At 39.2% G+C, this 17,464-nt stretch overlaps 1 protein-coding gene across 6 annotated transcripts in view; it reads left to right on the top strand.

Annotated features, from left to right (window-relative positions):
- The window catches only part of STX17 (syntaxin 17), an 85,307-nt gene extending 68,974 nt beyond the window's left edge, over window positions 1–16,333 (top strand). For 4 of the 6 annotated variants that reach the window (XM_082657120.1, XM_082657122.1, XM_082657121.1 and 1 more), the window contains 2 exons: window positions 8,695–8,781; window positions 9,534–16,333. In XM_082657120.1, coding sequence (XP_082513246.1) covers window positions 8,695–8,781; window positions 9,534–9,773 — 327 coding nt within the window. In that variant the 3' untranslated portion in view covers window positions 9,774–16,333. The remainder of the gene's footprint in view (window positions 1–8,694; window positions 8,782–9,533) is intronic. The other 2 variants (XM_082657125.1, XM_082657124.1) reach the window with 2 other exon arrangements.
- The last annotated feature ends 1,131 nt before the right edge of the window (window positions 16,334–17,464 follow it).

Genomic DNA, 17,464 nt, shown 5'->3' with positions numbered 1-17,464 from the left:
GTTTGTTTTTTTGATATTGAGCTCCATGAGCTGTTTGTATATTTTGGAGATTAATCCTTTGTCAGTTGCTTCGTTTGCAAATATTTTCTCCCATTCTGAGGGTTGTCTTTTTGTCTTGTTTATGGTTTCCTTTGCTGTGCAAAAGCTTTGAAGTTTCATTAGGTCCTATTTGTTTATTTTTGTTTTTATTTTCGTTACTCTAAGAGATGGGTCAAAAAAGATCTTGTTGTGGTTTTTGTCAGTGTTTCCTATGTTTTCTTCTAAGAGTTTTATAGTGTCCAGTCTTATATTTAGGTCTTTAATACATTTTGAGTTTATTTTTGTGTATGGTGTTAGGTAGTGTTCTAATTTCATTCTTTTACATGTATCTGTCCAGTTTTCCCAACACCACTTATGGAAGAGGCTGTCTTTTCTCCATTTTTTGTTCTTGTCTCCTTTGTCATAAATTAGGTGCCCATATGTGTGTGGGTTTATCTCTGGGCTTTCTATCCTGTACCATTGATCTGTATTTCTGTTTTTGTGCCAGTACCATACTAACTTGATTATTGCTGCTTCATAGTATAGTTTGAAGTCAGGGAGCCTGATTCCTCCAGCTCCATTTTTCTTTCTCAAGATTGCTTTGGCTATTTGGCATTCTCAAGAATGACATTGGTAATTTGATAGGGATTGCACTGAGTATGTAGATTGCTTTGGGTAGTATAGTCATTTTCATGATATTGATTCTTCCAATACAAGAACATGGTATATTTCTTCATCTGTTTATGTCATCTTTGATTTCTTTCATCAGTGTTTTTTGTGTGGTTTTTTTGCGGTACACGGGCCTCTCACTGTTGTGGCCTCTCCCGTTGTGGAGCACAGGCCCTGGATGCGCAGGCTCAGCGGCCATGGCTCACGGGCCCAGCTGCTCCGCAGCATGTGGGATCTTTCCGGACCAGGGCACGAACCTGTGTCCCCTGCATCGGCAGGCAGACTCTCAACCACTGTGCCACCAGGGAAGCCCCTCATCAATGTTTTATAGTTTTCTGAATACAGGTCTTTTTCCTCCTTAGGTAGGTTTGTTCCTAGGTATTTTATTTTTTTATTGCAATGGTAAATTGGATTGTTTCCTTAATTTCTCTTTCTGATTTTTCATTGTTGGTGTATAGGAATGCAAGAGATTTCTGTGCATTAATCTTGTATCCTGCAACCTTACCAAATTCATTGATTAGTTCTGGTAGTTTTCTGGTGGCATCTTTTGGATTTTCTATGTATAGTATCATGTCATCTGCAAACAGTGACAGTTTTACTTCTTCTTTTCCAATTGGTATTCCTTTTATTTCTTTTTCTTCTCTGAGTGCCTTGGCTAGGACTTCGAAAACTATGTTGAATAAGAGTGGCGAGAGTGACATCCTTGTCTTGTTCCTGAGCTTAGTGGAAATGCTTTCAGTTTTTCACGATTGAGAATGATGTTTGCTGTGTGTTTGTCATACATGGCCTATATTATGTTGAGGTAGGTTACCTCTATGCCCATTTTGTGGAGAGTTTTTAACATAAATCAGTGTTGAGTTTTGTCAAAAGCTTTTTCTGCATCTATTGAGATGATCACATGTTTTTTTTCCCTTAATTTGTTAATATGGTGTATCACATTGATTGATTTGCATATATTGAAAAATCCTTGCATTTCTGGGATAAACCCCACTTGATCATGGTGTATGATTCTTTTAATGTGTTGTTGGATTCTGTTTGCTAGTATTTTGTTGAGGATTTTTGCATCTATGTTCATCAGTGATAGTGGTCTGTAATTTTCTTTTTTGGGGATATCTTTGTCTGGTTTTGGTATCAGGGTGATGGTGGCCTCATAGAACGAATTTGGGAGTGTTCCTCCCTCTGCAATTTTTTGGAAGAGTTTGAGAAGGATGAGTGTTAGCTCTTCTCTAAATGTTTGATAGAATTCACCTGTGAAGCCATCTGGTCCTGGGCTTTGTTTGTTGGAAGATTTAATAACAGTTTCAATTTCATTACTTGTGATTGGTCTGTTTATATTTTCTAATTCTTCCTGGTTCAGTGTTAGAAAATTGTACCTTTTCAAGAATTTGTCCATTTCTTCAAGGTTGTCCATTTTATTGGCATATAGTTGTTTGTAGTAGTCTCTTATAATCCTTTGTATTTCTGCATTGTCTGTGATTTCTCCTTTTTCATTTATAATTTTATTGATTTGCGTCTTCTCCCTTTTTTTCTTGATGAGTCTGGCTAAAGGTTTATCAATTTTGTTGATCTTCTCGAAGAACCAACTTTTAGTTTTATTGATCTTTGCTGTTGTTCTCTTTGTTTCTGTTTCATTTATTTCTGCTCTGACCTTTATGATTTCTTTCCTTCTACTGACTTTGGGTTTTCTTTGTTCTTTTTTCTCTAGTTGCTTTAGGTGTAAGTTTAGATTGTTTATTTGAGATTTTTCTTGTTTCTTGAGGTGAGATTGAATTGCTGTAAACTTCCTTCTTAGAACTGCTTTTGTTGAGTCCCGTAGGTTTTGGGTCGTTGTGTTTTCATTGTCATTTGTTTCTATGTATTTTTTTTATTTCCTCTTTGATTTCTTCAGTGATCTCTTGGTTATTCAGTAGTGCACTGTTTAGCCTCCATGTATTTGTGGAGTTTTTTCCTGTAACATTTTTCCTGTAACTAATTTCTAATCCATTGTATTGTGGTCAGAAAAGATGCTTGGTACAATTTCAGTTTTCTTAAATTTTCCAAGGCTTGATTTGTGGCCCAAGATGTGGTCTGTCCTGGAGAATACTCTGTGTGCACTTGAGAAGAAAGTGTATTCTGCCACTTTCAGGTGGAATGCCCTATAAATATCAATTAAATCTATCTGGTCTATTGTGTCATTTAAAGCTTGTGTTTCCTTATTTATTTTCTGTCTGGATGATCTGTCCATTGGTGTAAGTGGGGTGTTGAATTCCCCTTCTCTTATTGTGTTACTGTGAATTGCCCCTTTTATGGTTGTTAGCGTTTGCCTCATGTATTGAGGTAGGTGCTCCTGTGTTGGGTGCATAAATATTTATAATTGTTATATCTTCTTCTTGGATTGATCCCTCGATCATTATGTAGTGTCCTTCCTTATCTCTTGTAACAGTCTTTATTTTAAAGTCTATTTTATCTGATACAAGTACTGCTCCTCCTGCTTTCCTTTGATTTCCATTTGCATAGAATATCTTTTTCCAACCCTTCACTTTCAGTCTGTATGTGTCCCTAGGTCTGAAGCGGGTCTCTTGTAGACAGCATATATATGGGTCTTGTTTTTGTATCCATTCAGCCAGTCTGTGTCTTTTGGTTGGAGCATTTAGTCCATTTACATTCAAGGTTATTATTGAATGTATGTTCCTATTACCACTTTCTTAATTGTTTTGGGGTTATTTTTGTGGGTCTTTTTCTTCTCTTGTGTTTCCTGCCTAGAGAAGTTCCTTTAGCATTTGTAAAGCTGGGTTCGTGGTGCTGAATTCGCTTAGCTTTTGCTTCTCTGTAAAGCTTTTGATTTCTCCATCAAATCTGAATGAGATCCTTGCTTGGTAGAGTAATCTTGGTTGTGCGTTTTTCTCTTTCATCACTTTAAGAATATCCTGCCACTCCCTTCTGGCCTGCAGAAAAATCAGCTGGTAACCTTAGGGGGATTCCTTTGTATGTTATTTTTTGCTTTTCCCTTGCTGCTTTTAATATTTTTTCTTTGAATTTAATCTTTGTTTAATATGTGTCTTGGTGTGTTTCTCCTTGGATTTATCTTGTATGGGACTCTCTGTGCTTCCTGGACTTGGGTGACTATTTCCTTTCCCATGTTAGGGAAATTTTCCACTATAAGCTCTTTGAATATTTTCTCAGACCCTTTCTTTTTCTCTTCTTCTTCTGGGACCCCTATAATTCAAATGTTGGTGTGTTTAGTGCTGTCCCAGAGGTCTCTGAGATTGTCTTCAATTCTTTTCGTTCTTTTTTCTTTATTCTTCTCCTCAGCAGTTATTTCTACCATTCTGTCTTCCAGCTCACTTACTCATTCTTCTGCCTTAGTTATTCTGTTACTGATTCCTTCTAGTGTATTTTTCATTTCAGTTATTTTGTTGTTCATCTCTGATGGTTTGTTCTTTAGTTCTTCTAGATCTTTGTTAAACATTTCTTGTATTTTCTCAATCCATGCCTCCATTCAATTTCAGAGATTCTGGATCATCTTTACTATCATTACTCTGAATTCTTTTTCAGGTAGGTTGCCTATTTCCTCTTCATTTATTTGGTCTTGTAGGTTTTTACCTTGTTCCTTCATCTGTGCCATATATTTTGTCATCCCTTTTTTTTTTTTTGGACAGGTGGGATTGTGTTCCTGTCTTACTGGTTGGTTGGCCTGAGGCTTCCAGCACTGGAGTTTGTAGGCTGTTGGGTAGAGCTGGGTCTTGGTGCCAAGATGAGGACCTCCAGGATACCTCACTCTGTTGAATATTCCCTGGGGTCTGAGGTTCTCTGTTAGTTGAGTGGTTCGGACTCAGAGCTCCCACCGCAGGAGCTCAGGCCTGACCCCTGACTTGTGAACCTAGATCCCACAAGCCGTGCAGGATGGCACAAAAAAAGGAGCAGAACAATAAGAAAGAGTAAAAAATAAAATAAATTAGAAAACTAACAGATATGTTAGAAAAAAATTAAAATATAGATGAGGGTGTTCCCTGGTGGTGCAGTGGTTAGGAATCTACCTGCCAGTGCAAGGGACACAGGTTCAAGCCCTGGCCCAGGAAGATCCCACATGCCATGGAGCAACTAAGCCCATGTGCCACAACTACTGAGCCTGTGCTCTAAAGCCTACGAGGCACAACTGCTGAGCCCATGCACCACAACTACTGAAGCCAGTGTGCCTAGAGCCCCTGCTCCACAACAAGAAAAGCCACCACAATGAGAACCACGCGCACTGCAATGAACAGTAGCCCCTGCTCGCCACAGCTAGAGAAAGCCCATGTGCAGCAACAAAGACCCAACGCAGCCAAAAATAATAAAATAAATAAATTTATCAAAAAAATATATATAGATGAAACAACAACCAGAATGTAAAACAACCACAATAGCAAAAAAGAGGAGAAAAAAAGAAGCCGGAAAAGGCCTTGGCTGTGGGGCATGGGGCTTAGGCAGGGGCAGGGTTTAGGTGATGGGCGGGACCTATGTTTAGGGCCCACAGGGCTGGAAAAGGAGGGGCCCAGGAGTGCCTCTGGCCTTGGAGGGCAGAGGACCAGGTCCAGGACCCCAGCAGGATCCCTGGGCCTGAGCGGGTCGGGGATATGCTAGGCGTGTTCCCCCATCCTCCGATCCCAGAGCTTCCCTCCCTGTTAGCCTCTCTTCTTCCCCCCCACTCCTATGCCCCTAGGACCCATGTGGCCAGAGGGTGGCCCCAGAAGGCAGGGGACCAGATGTGGAAGTTCAACAGGCTTCCCAGGGCCGAGTGGGCAGGGGAAATGCCTGCAGCACTTCCCCTGATCCTCTGGTCCCAGAGGGTTCCCTGTCCACTGTCCACCTCTCCTCCTCTTCTCCCCACTCCATCCCTCCCACAACCCTAGGACCCATGCGGCCGGAGGGGGCACCAGAGGGCAGAGGACCAGGCTCAGGAGCCCAGCAGGCTTCCCGGGGCCCAAGTGGGCAGGGGAAACGCCCACCGCGCCTCCCCTGGTCTTCCGAGCCCCTGAGGGTTCCTCCAGGCGTGGGAACCCCTCCCCTCACCCAGCCACCCCTCATGGGCACCGGTCCTGTCCAGCCTCCACTTCTCCTCCCCCCTCACTCCCCCCCACATCCTATCCTGTCACTTGGGGGTTCCTCCTCCCATCTCCTTGGGCTTCAAGGTCCCCCACCAGCGTCCGGCAGGTGCCCTAGCTGTGGGAAGATGCGAACTCCGCGTCCTCCCGTGCTGCCATCTTGACTCCATGCCCTTGGAAAAAAATATTAAAAACTTTTTTAAATTACACTTTATTGAAAAAAGGTCATAGAGCTTCAGTATCCAACCTTTTTAGAAAAAATCATTAAAAATATTTTTTCTCCTGAGGTCTTGAAATCACTCTTGGAGTATAGAAATGGCAATAATCCTGGCAGCCTGTACCATCGTGGCAGAATTATTTTGGGGCTGAGAGAAAGGAGACATGTTGCCTTTTCCCTCTACTCCTCAACTAGTCAAGATATGACGGTTGATATTTTATACCTGTGACTGATCTGCTAGCATAGGCTTTCTGGCAAGAACTGAAAATGTTGGGGGTGTCCCAAATAGAAATAACGACAGAAATCAAGACAAGCTCAATGTTACAAGCACTGGCACTCGATGCCTCTTTGGGTTGGAAAAAGAAAGCCAACATAAAAGAAGTTTTATTGTCTGAGGAAAATACAAATTGAATGAATGAATGAGTGAATGCTACGAGAGATTTAATGTTGTAGTGCCCCAGAAATTTTCAAGCATCACAGGAAAAAGTTTGATATATTTTTTGATAGAAAAGATGGGAGTTAAGCTTTCTTGGGAAGACAACGACTTTTCAAATTTTTACCCTCATACTCTACAGACACTGTCTCATTTTATCCTCAGTTCAGCTGTGTGAGGTGTAAGGATCATTATCCTCAGTTGGCAGATGATAATACTGACACCTAGAGAGCTTGAGTAATTTGTCCAAGGGCGCACAGTGATAGTGCTGGGATTTGAACACAGGACATCTGACCAAAGGTTGTGCCCTTAATCCTATGGTGTATAGATACTAGTGGTTTTTAAAGTATGAGAATCATGGAGTTGCACCATCAGCGTCACCTGGGAACTCATTAGAAATGCAAATTCTCAGGCCTCATCCCAAGCCTGCTAAATCAAACTCTGGGGATGGGGCCCAGCAACCTGTGTTTTGAGAAGTCCTCCAGGTGATTCTGGTGCACACTCATGCATGAGAACCACTGTTGTATTTGCTCTGACAGAGATGTTGGAAGGAAAACTGATAAAGAACTTTTTTAGGGATTGTGTTAGAGATGTCAAGATAGTAGTGGAGAATATGGGAATGAAGGGATACCATGTAAAGCTCCAGTAGTGAAAAGGATATGAGAAGGGAAAGAATGTCATTGATACTGGTAGAAAGCAACTGTGGAGAAAAATTAGATGTGTTGTTTGGGTTTCATGTTCTCAAATGAAATGATTGGAATTAGAACAGTGTGTTAGTTATAATTGCTTCAGTATAAATGAAGAGGTCAGTTACATAAGGGCAATCAAATACTTCAGGATTAAAGTTGAATTATTTCACAGTCATTGTAGAAGTTGAAATTTAGCTGGGATCAAAGAGGGAATCTCTTCTTTTTTCTGTGAATTAAAAAAAACAAAAACTAAATAGTGTATATGTTGATGTGATTGTGGTTACGTGGGTTTATACATTTGTCAGAACTAATCAAAGTATATGCCCTAAAAATTGGCCGCGTATTATCATATGTAAATTCCGTATGAATAAGTTGATTTAAAAATGGGAGTGTGGGACTTCCCTGTGGCACAGTGGTTAAGAATCTACCTGCCAATGCAGGGGACACAGGTTCGAGCCCTGGTCCGGGAAGATCCCACGTGCCACGGAGCAACTAAGCCCGTGCACCACAGCTACTGAGCCTGTGCTCTAGAGCCCGTGAGCCACAACTACTGAGCCCATGTGCCACAACTACTGAAGCCCGTGTGCCTAGAGCCCATGCTCCACAACAAGAAAAGCCACTGCAATGAGAAGCCCTTGCACCGCAATGAAGAGTAGCCCCCCGTCACCGCAACTGGAAAAAGCCCGCGCACAGCAGCAAAGACCCAAAACAGCCAAAAATAAATAAATAAAATTTTAAAAATTTTTAATAAATAAAAAAATAAACGTGTGTTCCTGTGTCAAGTAGTGAGTTCCTGTCACTGGAGGTGTTTGAGCAGAGATTCAGTAGCCACTTGTCAGAAGTGTAGTGAGACTTCACACAGCTGAGGGGAAAATTGCACTCAATGACCTAAACATTCCTTCTACCCAGAGATTCCATGAGTTGCTGTTGTGTCAGCACAGGTGTTGCCTTTTTATGTAGAATGCTTTATTAATATGTTGGATATTAAACATTTTAACTTGTCACGATTTTAAAATGTATTAAAGTGTACAGGTGTAAAACATGGGCCAAAAATAAAACATGGGACAGTAAATTCATTTACTACTCCCTAGTGCATATCACAGGTGGAACAATTTCATGGCAGATCAAGCCATATTATATTCTTATTCCTAAAATATAATAATTTGTGTTTATTGGATCAAGGGCATTTAACTCCTAAGGAAGTTTGCCTGTTTTAAACTGAAGCTTCAAAGAAGGTAAGTTAGAAAAGGCTTTTTGGTTTGATTTTGTTTTTGTTTTTTTCTGTAAAACCCAACATGACACGTAAATGCTTATTTAGATATTTTTCCTCCTGGAAAGTAGATTCATTTGGAGAATAATATGTTTGTATGTTTGATTGAATTTTAGTGTGAGATGCTTTTTCCTATAAAGGTGCCACCCTCATCTAATAATTAAGTTAACCTCTTTTTTTCATATGAGTGAATTTTACTTTCGACATCGTTTATCAGATGCTATTAAGACTGCAAGGCTGCAGTACCCAGGGCTCTGATTACAGGAATTAAAATAGTGTGTATTGGCTGACTGCTGCTCCCCAGCAGGGACGCTCACTCATAATTCCTTTGCATCTAGTCTCAGCAGGAGAAGATTGACAGCGTTGAAGACCATGTCAACAGTGCTGCTGTGAACGTTGAAGAGGGAACCAAAAACTTGGGGAAGGTAAGATTCTGCTCCTGCTGACAAATCAATGGTACTCTGGCTCTCAGGAATCCCTAGTATTAACCCAATTGATCTGCTCTCTTTAATGTTGAGGGAACCAGCAATTAAGAAAATAAGGAAGAAATGACACATAGGTAGTGCGAGAAATCAATGGCTCTTGTAATATTCTGCTCTAAGATTCATTCTGTTGGGAGAGAAATTTTTTCAAAGAGAATAAACTGAAGCCCTACTTTAAGGCATTTGGTGTTACAAGGGGATATTTGCAGGAGTTCAGGGAGAGGCATAGAGAGGGTTTCCAGAATCCAATAGGGGCAAAATTGTAAGGGCGTGACAGCACACATGGAGTGGGTCCATTTGTTTCCCATAGAATGTTGCTTTTAACCCCAGGTATTCGCACGAAATAATCTCTGCAATTTAAAAGCTTTGGGAGTATCTGTGGCTGCTGAAACTGTTTAAATAAGCCAGCTAGATAGTTAATGGATTGATTGTTTTGCAAGTAAAATCAATTTATAGCAGTCTACTCTTTGTAGCTCATTTCTCTTAAGTTCTGAGATCTGGAGCAATTGTAGTACCTGTGGAATATTTTCTCCCCTCCCCTGACCCCAGAACGATCTCTAAGGTTAATTATGTACCACGAGTTAAAGAGGCATTGCCAGGAGTAATGAGAGGAAAATGCACATCACCACAGGGAGATATTCTCAACTCAATTTCTAAATTGAATTTTTTTTTTTTTTTTTTTTTTTTTTTTACAGGCTGCAAAATACAAGCTGGCGGCTCTGCCTGTGGCAGGTGCACTCATCGGAGGAGTGGTGGGGGGTCCGATTGGCCTCCTTGCAGGCTTCAAAGTGGCAGGAATTGCAGCTGCACTTGGTGGTGGGGTGTTGGGCTTCACAGGTGGAAAATTGTTACAAAGAAAGAAACAGAAAATGATGGAGAAGCTCACTTCCAGCTGTCCAAATCTTCCCAGCCAAACTGACAAAAAATGCAGTTAAAAACCAAACTTCAGTATTACTGGCGCCAACATGTCTATCCTTTGCTGCTGTTGGACACTCAGTCAGCTTTTGGAACATGATTATATCAAAATAGTGGCTACAGATGCTCAAGTGGGATTGAACTGTGATAAGTGGATATATTTTGTTGTTTACTGGGGTGTTAATGGGGATGTTAGAGATTGAGGAGCCTGGACTGAGGGTGTACAGTGTTTGTCAGGTAAAGTTTAAGGACTGCCAGGGAGCAGATTTTTTGCCTGGAAATGTGAAAACCCAACCATAACTTTGATAAGGATTTGTGATGTGTGAACATCTTGGGTTATGGAAGAATAGTTTTCAGAATAGTTTCTTCCATAACCCTGACTTGGAGACTCCAAGGCTAAGCATATTGTAAATATGCTTCTTTATCTCCTAAATATAGTTTTTTTAGGCATTTTAGCAGAGAAAAGAATAGAAGTTCAGCAGCTTTTCATATCAAATAGGGAAATCAGGACCTAGCAAGGTGCATGAGTAAACTGCATAACGGAGTCCATTTGGTGAGCCCTATTGCAATTTGGTCTAACAATATTTTCAAGTGAAGGAAACAAATAGTGTAAGAAAATGGAAAGAGAGGCCCAAGTTCTCTTTCAGATATCTTAATTTATGACCCTGGCTTCTGCTCTGAACTCTTTTTTCTGCCTCTCTGTAAATAAAGGACACAGAGTCTCAAGTGGTAGACTTACAAAGCCAGTCACTAAGCTTGCTCTGTCAGCCTGTCTCTTAACACCTCAAATATCTAGTCCCCTCTGCCTTCCCTCCCTTGTAATTTTGAAAAGTTCTTTGACTTATGGGGTGAATTCTACCCATGTGTAATGCAGACTTCTCTCATAATCTGTTTTTTTTTTTTTAACATCTTTATTAGAGTATAATTGCTTTACAATGATGTGTCAGTTTCTGCTTTATAACAAATGTTTGGTTTTTTTTGTTATTGTTTTTGTTTTGTTTTGTTTTTTTTTTTGGTATTGGCTGCCATCTTTGTTCATCCTCTACTGTAACCTCTAGGTAAAAAAGAAAGTGAGAGAAAGAGGAGGTGTCGATTTCCAAATACTTCCAGCGCTGTTAGACTTTGAGCTAAAAAAATAAGCAAGGGGGGAACACCAGATCATTTCCTGGGGCATCTTACAATTTCAGGGGGCTCATGTACTTGCCGTGCAGGGAGTGTTTGACCCTAAGTCTCTTAAGCTGGCACTTGGAGGAGCTAAGAACTAGCTTTCTACCTCACTTCTATTGCTACCATCCTTTTCCCCAGGCTTTGCTATCTCCTGTGATTCCTTCATTTTGCACAGCTGCTGTTTCTTCCCAAGAATGGCATTCATGCTTGCCTTTTCTCACATTCAAGGTTGATGATGGACAAAGCCTGATGCCAAAACTCAGTCCTGGTGGAGGATTTGTGGTGCTAATCTCAACACTTGACATTGACAGCAAGCATGGCTCAGCCCAACCCACTGTCTATCTCAAATAGCAGAAAAGTTTTAAATTTAGAAAAAAAGAACTTAAGATTATATAGGCAGCCTCATCCTGTACCCTCAACTGATTTGAAATAGGAAGGAACCACCTTTTGCCTTATTCTTTATTTTCTGAGGACAGAGGAAAGGGCACCTACACCACAGAAGATGTGAACTCTCTGCTCAGGAGCCAAATGGATTCATCGAGTAGTTGAATGGTTTATCACTTCTCTCTTGCTGAGTTTACTCTTAATAACTTTTATTGATTGCTACCTTTTACTTCTGTATCTAATCTAAAGAGACCTTTCTCTTTCATACTTTTTGCTTCTCACCAGTGAATTCCAATGAGGCAACCCACCATTTCTCATTGTTCTTAAATAACTGGAAAACATCAAGTATTGCTACCTGCTGACTCATATCTTTAATATAATACCAAGAAGGCAAGTACTTTGAGTAAGTGTCAGATTCTGATCCAGCATTTGATATGTGATCTTTATCCCAACCTGTAACGTTGGGATAAATACTTTTGGACTCCTTCTTTCTATATTTTCTGATCCTTGCTGTCCCTTTAACACAGGGCATTCAAACCAGAATGAGGATCGGAATTGCCCAGGGTGCTAATTTAAAACAAGATTCCTAAACTTCAGTCCCATGGGTTCTAATAATAGCCAATCTGGCCTGGTCAGCTAAAATTATAAATTTAAGATACAGTTATATCAAGATTCAGCTGTATTGTTGAATTCTGTAATTTCTAATATTCTACCCTTCAGCCAACCTAAATTCTTATTCTGCCAACCTAAAATTGACTAGCTCACCGTCTTAACAGCAGTAGGGACTCATTATACTGTCAGGCTGGTTTTACCTCAAGACGTGAAGGAGAAAAGAGGCCTGTTATTGACCCTCACAGTTTGTTTTGGGAGCTCTCCTTTTTACTGAGGCAGTGTGGGACATCACTGTGGTATATGCTCATATAGGCCTTTGATTTTTACTACTCATCAGGATTTGAATATTACTCTAACAGTCTTCATGCTTAGGCAAGTTACAATCCTTTTAAAAAGTTTTATAATTTAAAATTATTTAGAAATTGTATCTAATTTCCCCATAATAGAACCTAATAGCCAACTTTTTGTAGAAATTCTAGATGTGCTTAAACAACTATAAATGATATACCTATAAACTATAAAGTGTTTAGAAGTATAAATTAGTCAATATAACACAGAAACCAATCTTAAAATAGAATTTAATGCCCTACAGTATCAGATTAAATTTATCTTCTCTATGATTCATGTCTTATTTTTATTGCAACAAGTCAGAAGGTAAGGAACACTTCAAGTTCTTAAAATTTACAGGGTCTCATTTGGATAAAGGCAGCATTCCTAAAGCCTTTTTAATATAATAATCTGAGAATTTCTCTGTAGAGCAGAGACTTTGAAACTTTTTGGTTGTAATCCACAGTAAAAACTGCATTTATATCAAAACTCAGCATGTGCATTATGGAACAATACTTGCCATTATGTATAGTGTACTCTGATGTTTTTTATTGTTTCAGTTTTTTAAATATTCTAGTTGTAACCTACTAAATTGATTTCATAATCTACCAAAGGGTTTTTTGACCCTTAGTTTGGAAAAAAAACAACAAACACCCTTATAGAGGAACTGATATTTATGGAGTATTTTCTGTTTGCCAGGCACTTCACTAGGCATTTTACAGGTAAGGAAACTGGGTCTCAGAGGAGGTAAATAATTTGCAGAGGGTTATTCAACTACAAATGGGTGAAGCCAGGATGTAAACTAGGTCTGTTGAACTACAAAAACTTTTGTTACTCTCATACTATGTTGCTTCTGTGTATTAAAATTGAGATGGGCTATTCACTCTGCTTCACCCAAACACCCATATATTCTGTAAGGCAGGCTTGCTTTGAAATTACACATGCCATTCATTTGCACTTTTCTTAAAATCTTCTGTTTCCTCACCAAATGGCCAGCAGCCTCGAAGTTTTTAATGGTGGCCAACGCAGAAGTACGTAGTGCTGAATTTGGTCCTTAGACTATAAAATTAATAGTGTTTCCATCCCACCCACACATCCTACAGATTTCCTTATATTTGTGAGTCATAGCCATCACTTAAGCAGTGCTTTTTATATTGAATTTTAAAGTAAACTTTAATATTTTTTAAAACAATCATAACTCATAGAATCAAATGATTATCCCTTAAAATGGTACCCTTGGGAGGCCATGCACTTACTGTAGTGATGCTAGTATTACTTAGAATATTTTTGAAACTCTTCTTTTGGAATTGCCTCTAAAGACATTTTACAAATCACATAAAAAAGCCATCTCAGTGTTTATCAGTCACAGACTATGCTCCCTTGTCCTTATGACCTCTTCTCTCTTCCTTCCTCAGTTTTGCTTTTCTTCTGCTGATTTAGCTCTCCTACCCACCTAAGCTGGAGCCAATAACCTAAGAAGCCCCAGAAAAGGGGTGTGCTGGCCAGAGTTCCCGGAGCAAGAACTTTCAGGTTATACTGAAGCCGCGTGCTGTATAGGGAGAGTTCTGCGAATCCAAAAGCCTTCCTCTGTGGGCTGCCTGCCTGCCCGTAAGTGCCCCAAAGTAGTTTGCGCAGGAGTAAGGACTGAATACTGGCGTTGTCTATCAATCACAAGACGCTGTACATGAAATGTACACCATTTTTCTCCAGTGAAGGTCACAGAAGCCAAACCAAGCCATTCTTTGTGTTAACTTAGAAAAGTCATTTTCAGGGTCCCCCTTGCCCTTCGTTGCTGCCTCATGACATCTTTGGGAGGAAGGATGAAGAAAAGCATGGGGAAATGGTTCTCCTGTGAAATGGGACATTTTCTTCTCATAATAAAGTATAACATGGCGGTGGCTATCAGGTACTTATGAGTGCTAGAGACTCTTTTTAAGTAGTCAGAGGCCTAATAAAAAGTAGGGAGGCTTCCCCCTAGCCTAAATTAATGTGAACAGTTCAGGTTCTGTTTGTGTTTTGAGTAACATTTCATGTTGTTTCTAACAAGATGTTCTCAACTATTTATATTCATTAATTTGACACCATTTCACAGAGACACTTCTTGGGTATTGTAAACAATCAGTGGTAGAAGATCCACATAGAGTCCATATTCCTGCCCTCAGAGGAATTATTTATTGTGGGAGACAAGAAAAACGTCTGTGCAATATTAACAACAGAAATAAATTCATATAGAAATGTAAAAGGTGTCAAAGGCAAATGATTTGCCCAAGATTAAAGCTAGTTAGCACAAAAGCTAGAATTATAGCCATGGTCTAAGAAAAAAAAAATCCACAAAGTAATTTAACTGAGTTTGTTACACCATATCAGGTTGCCCGCTGAAGCCTGTGGTCTTTCACACCAGCTTTAACATTCCAAATCAGTCAACAGCTATAGTGGAAAGAGAATTGGATGGGGAATCAGGAGATCAGAGCTTTACTTGTGGCTTTGTCACTTTTACTCAAGCGTGGCTCCTTTCTCCCATTCTAGCCAGGGAGTCTCCATTCTTTATATCTAGCCTCTTACTGGGTCTTGTTAATTGTTTGAATATTAGTTGCATTCATTTCTTAAATATATTCATAACCATCACTCTAGTAAAAGACTTTATTACCTCACATCCCCTACCTCATCTTCCCCAACTTTAGGCCATTCCCCACATCATTGCCACAAGAACTGTCTTTCATTTTTCTGCTGAAATATTTTCAGCAGATCCTGTTGAATACCTGATAAAGTTCAGCCTTCCATATACTCGCCCCAGCTTTGTCTCTTCATATTCACTACTCAGCCATCTGACAATGCCACTGAAAATCAGACATTCCGTAAGAATGATTTTAAGCTTTTTCTATGGTGAAGGTACAAACTGGTAATAAACTATGTTTATGTTTTTTTCCAGACTAAAGCAATTTCTGTAATACTACATTTTACAAAACTAGTCAACTGAGTTTTGTTTAAGCTCTTGAACAAGTCTAGAAGTTGTTTCCTAAGGAGAAGAAATCTTTTGTCCCCTCAGAGGAAATTACATTCAATTTCTTAACCTCCAAAACAATGTCAGTCTTGTCACCTGTACATTGGATAGCCAAAGCATGAAGATTTTAATTTAGCAGCATAGATACTCCAGACTTGAATGGACCATTGTCCAGCTCCTGTGAGAAACTTGACTAATAAATATTTGAGGAAATTACTCGAGTACATACATACATGTTATCCATACATTTCTCAAGTACTTGAGATTGTCTTTTATTAAGGTTAATCACTAAAAAAGATATTTACCAAGATTTCTTTAATTAACCCTTAAAGATGTTTTCCATTTTATTGTTAAAACCCTTGGTGTTAGCAAGGTTCAGCACAAAAAAAGGCCCAATGGTGAGAATTTCTACAAATTATGTAAAGCTTACTGAATTCGCTTTTTATGTTGCTGAGTGGTGCTTATATGAGGAAACATGCAATAAATTCATTCAACAAACGTTTAACTGAATGCCTGTTGTATGTTGAGTGTCAGTGCCATACATAGAAAAATATTAGACCTGTAGGATCTACCCATGTAAACCATGCAGGCTAATGAATTCAGATACTCAAAGCAAGTAAATCACAGTAAAACATGGTAAGTACCCTAAAAGAAGAGCAAAGTAATATGAGGACACAGAGAATGGAGTGACTCTTTCTGCCTAGAAAAGACGGGAAGGCTTTGTGGAACAGGTGGTATTTGAACAGTACTCTATAAAGAAGAATCTGCCTGACTGAAGACCAGGTTTGTGAGCTTTCAAGTGGTAAAGGAATTGCTCGTACAAAGGGTTCAAAACATGAACGAATATTCATGTTTTAGTGTGCTTAGAGAAAACAAAGGAATGGGAATGATGAAGCTGGTTAGATGAAAATACAGGCTATGGTAGTTTTCATACGTGTATGTGTATATGTATTTAATATGTATATATTTTTGTATATAATAATTCTTTGTTTAAAGGGATTAATGTATTGCTTTGTGTCAAGTCTGTTATAAGCCTCTGAGTTCTTCCTTTTGCCTTCGTTGCCAGGGAAGTTAGTAATAAACCTCACATTTGCCTGGACTCTTGGTATATTTGGCATATTTGCTTTTCTTTCCCACATGTAAGAAATGATTTGTGCTTTCTTGCCTCTGCTGTAAGATCCCCTGCTTGACATTGAATGCCTGCTTTCTTCCTGTCCTGTTATTCATTCCATAAATATTTATTGAAAACCCACTGAGAAAATAGTCATGAAATTTACTTTTGCCTTTTAGTGTCCAAGACCTTCATGGTCCAGTTTTCCATCTCTCTATGAATATTTCTTGACAACTGCAATTCAGTGGCTTCCATTTTCACTTGGGGCTAATTCTGCAATGTTTTACAACTTCATAGGTATAAAATTCTTTCATTTGTGCTAGTGTGATCTCCATAACTAGAATGTAAGCTTCTTACAGGGAAGGGACCTATCATCTGCTTCTTAGAGTATTTTATAACACAAAGTACAGTGATGAGAAGGGGAAAAGAAACTACACCCCTATCAGTGACTCCATGATGGTGAGTGATAAGGTCATGGCATGTGTGTTCTGCTGTTTTCAGGGATACGTACTGAAATGTTAAAAAGCTTTCTAAGACGTATCAAACCTTTGTTCAGTCCTCACTTTTGTATATTAACATAGGAATGAATGAAGCAAAAGAAGAAATCTGGATAACATCTCTAAGACTTGGAAGTCATGAATTGAAAATTTCAGAATTTGGAGGTAAAGACATTTCAATCTCTTTTTCCAATTAAAAGTCATGACTTGGAAGAGAGAGGATATGAATCACTGAAGAAATGATGTGGGAAAATTGTGTTATTTTCTGTCTTACCATAAGATTAGTGGGCTCAGAATATTAGGGACCCAAGAAGGCTTTATAATCTGATGGTCTAGTATTGAAACAGAATAGTGGCAGGAATTTAAATGGTTTCTCAGGCAAATAGATTGGAATTAGGCAAGGGCAAGGTTCAATTTAAGAGGTAGGCATTTGACAGGATTTGAACCAAGTTTTCTAATACTCAGATTCATGTACTTATTCCACCAAACAGCCTCTCAGTGTGTTAATAGGAATGAAAAGGAATAAAGTGCTCGTCACTTACTAATTCTCCATAGAATTAGTCCATAGGTGTTATTTCCCTTTCTTTCCTCTCTAGGTTTTATTTTTCATAA

Source organism: Grampus griseus, assembly GCF_964374135.1.
Source record: "Grampus griseus genome assembly, chromosome: 6".
Taxonomy (NCBI): Eukaryota; Metazoa; Chordata; class Mammalia; order Artiodactyla; family Delphinidae; genus Grampus; species Grampus griseus.
This window is presented reverse-complemented; position numbering and strand designations above follow the sequence as displayed.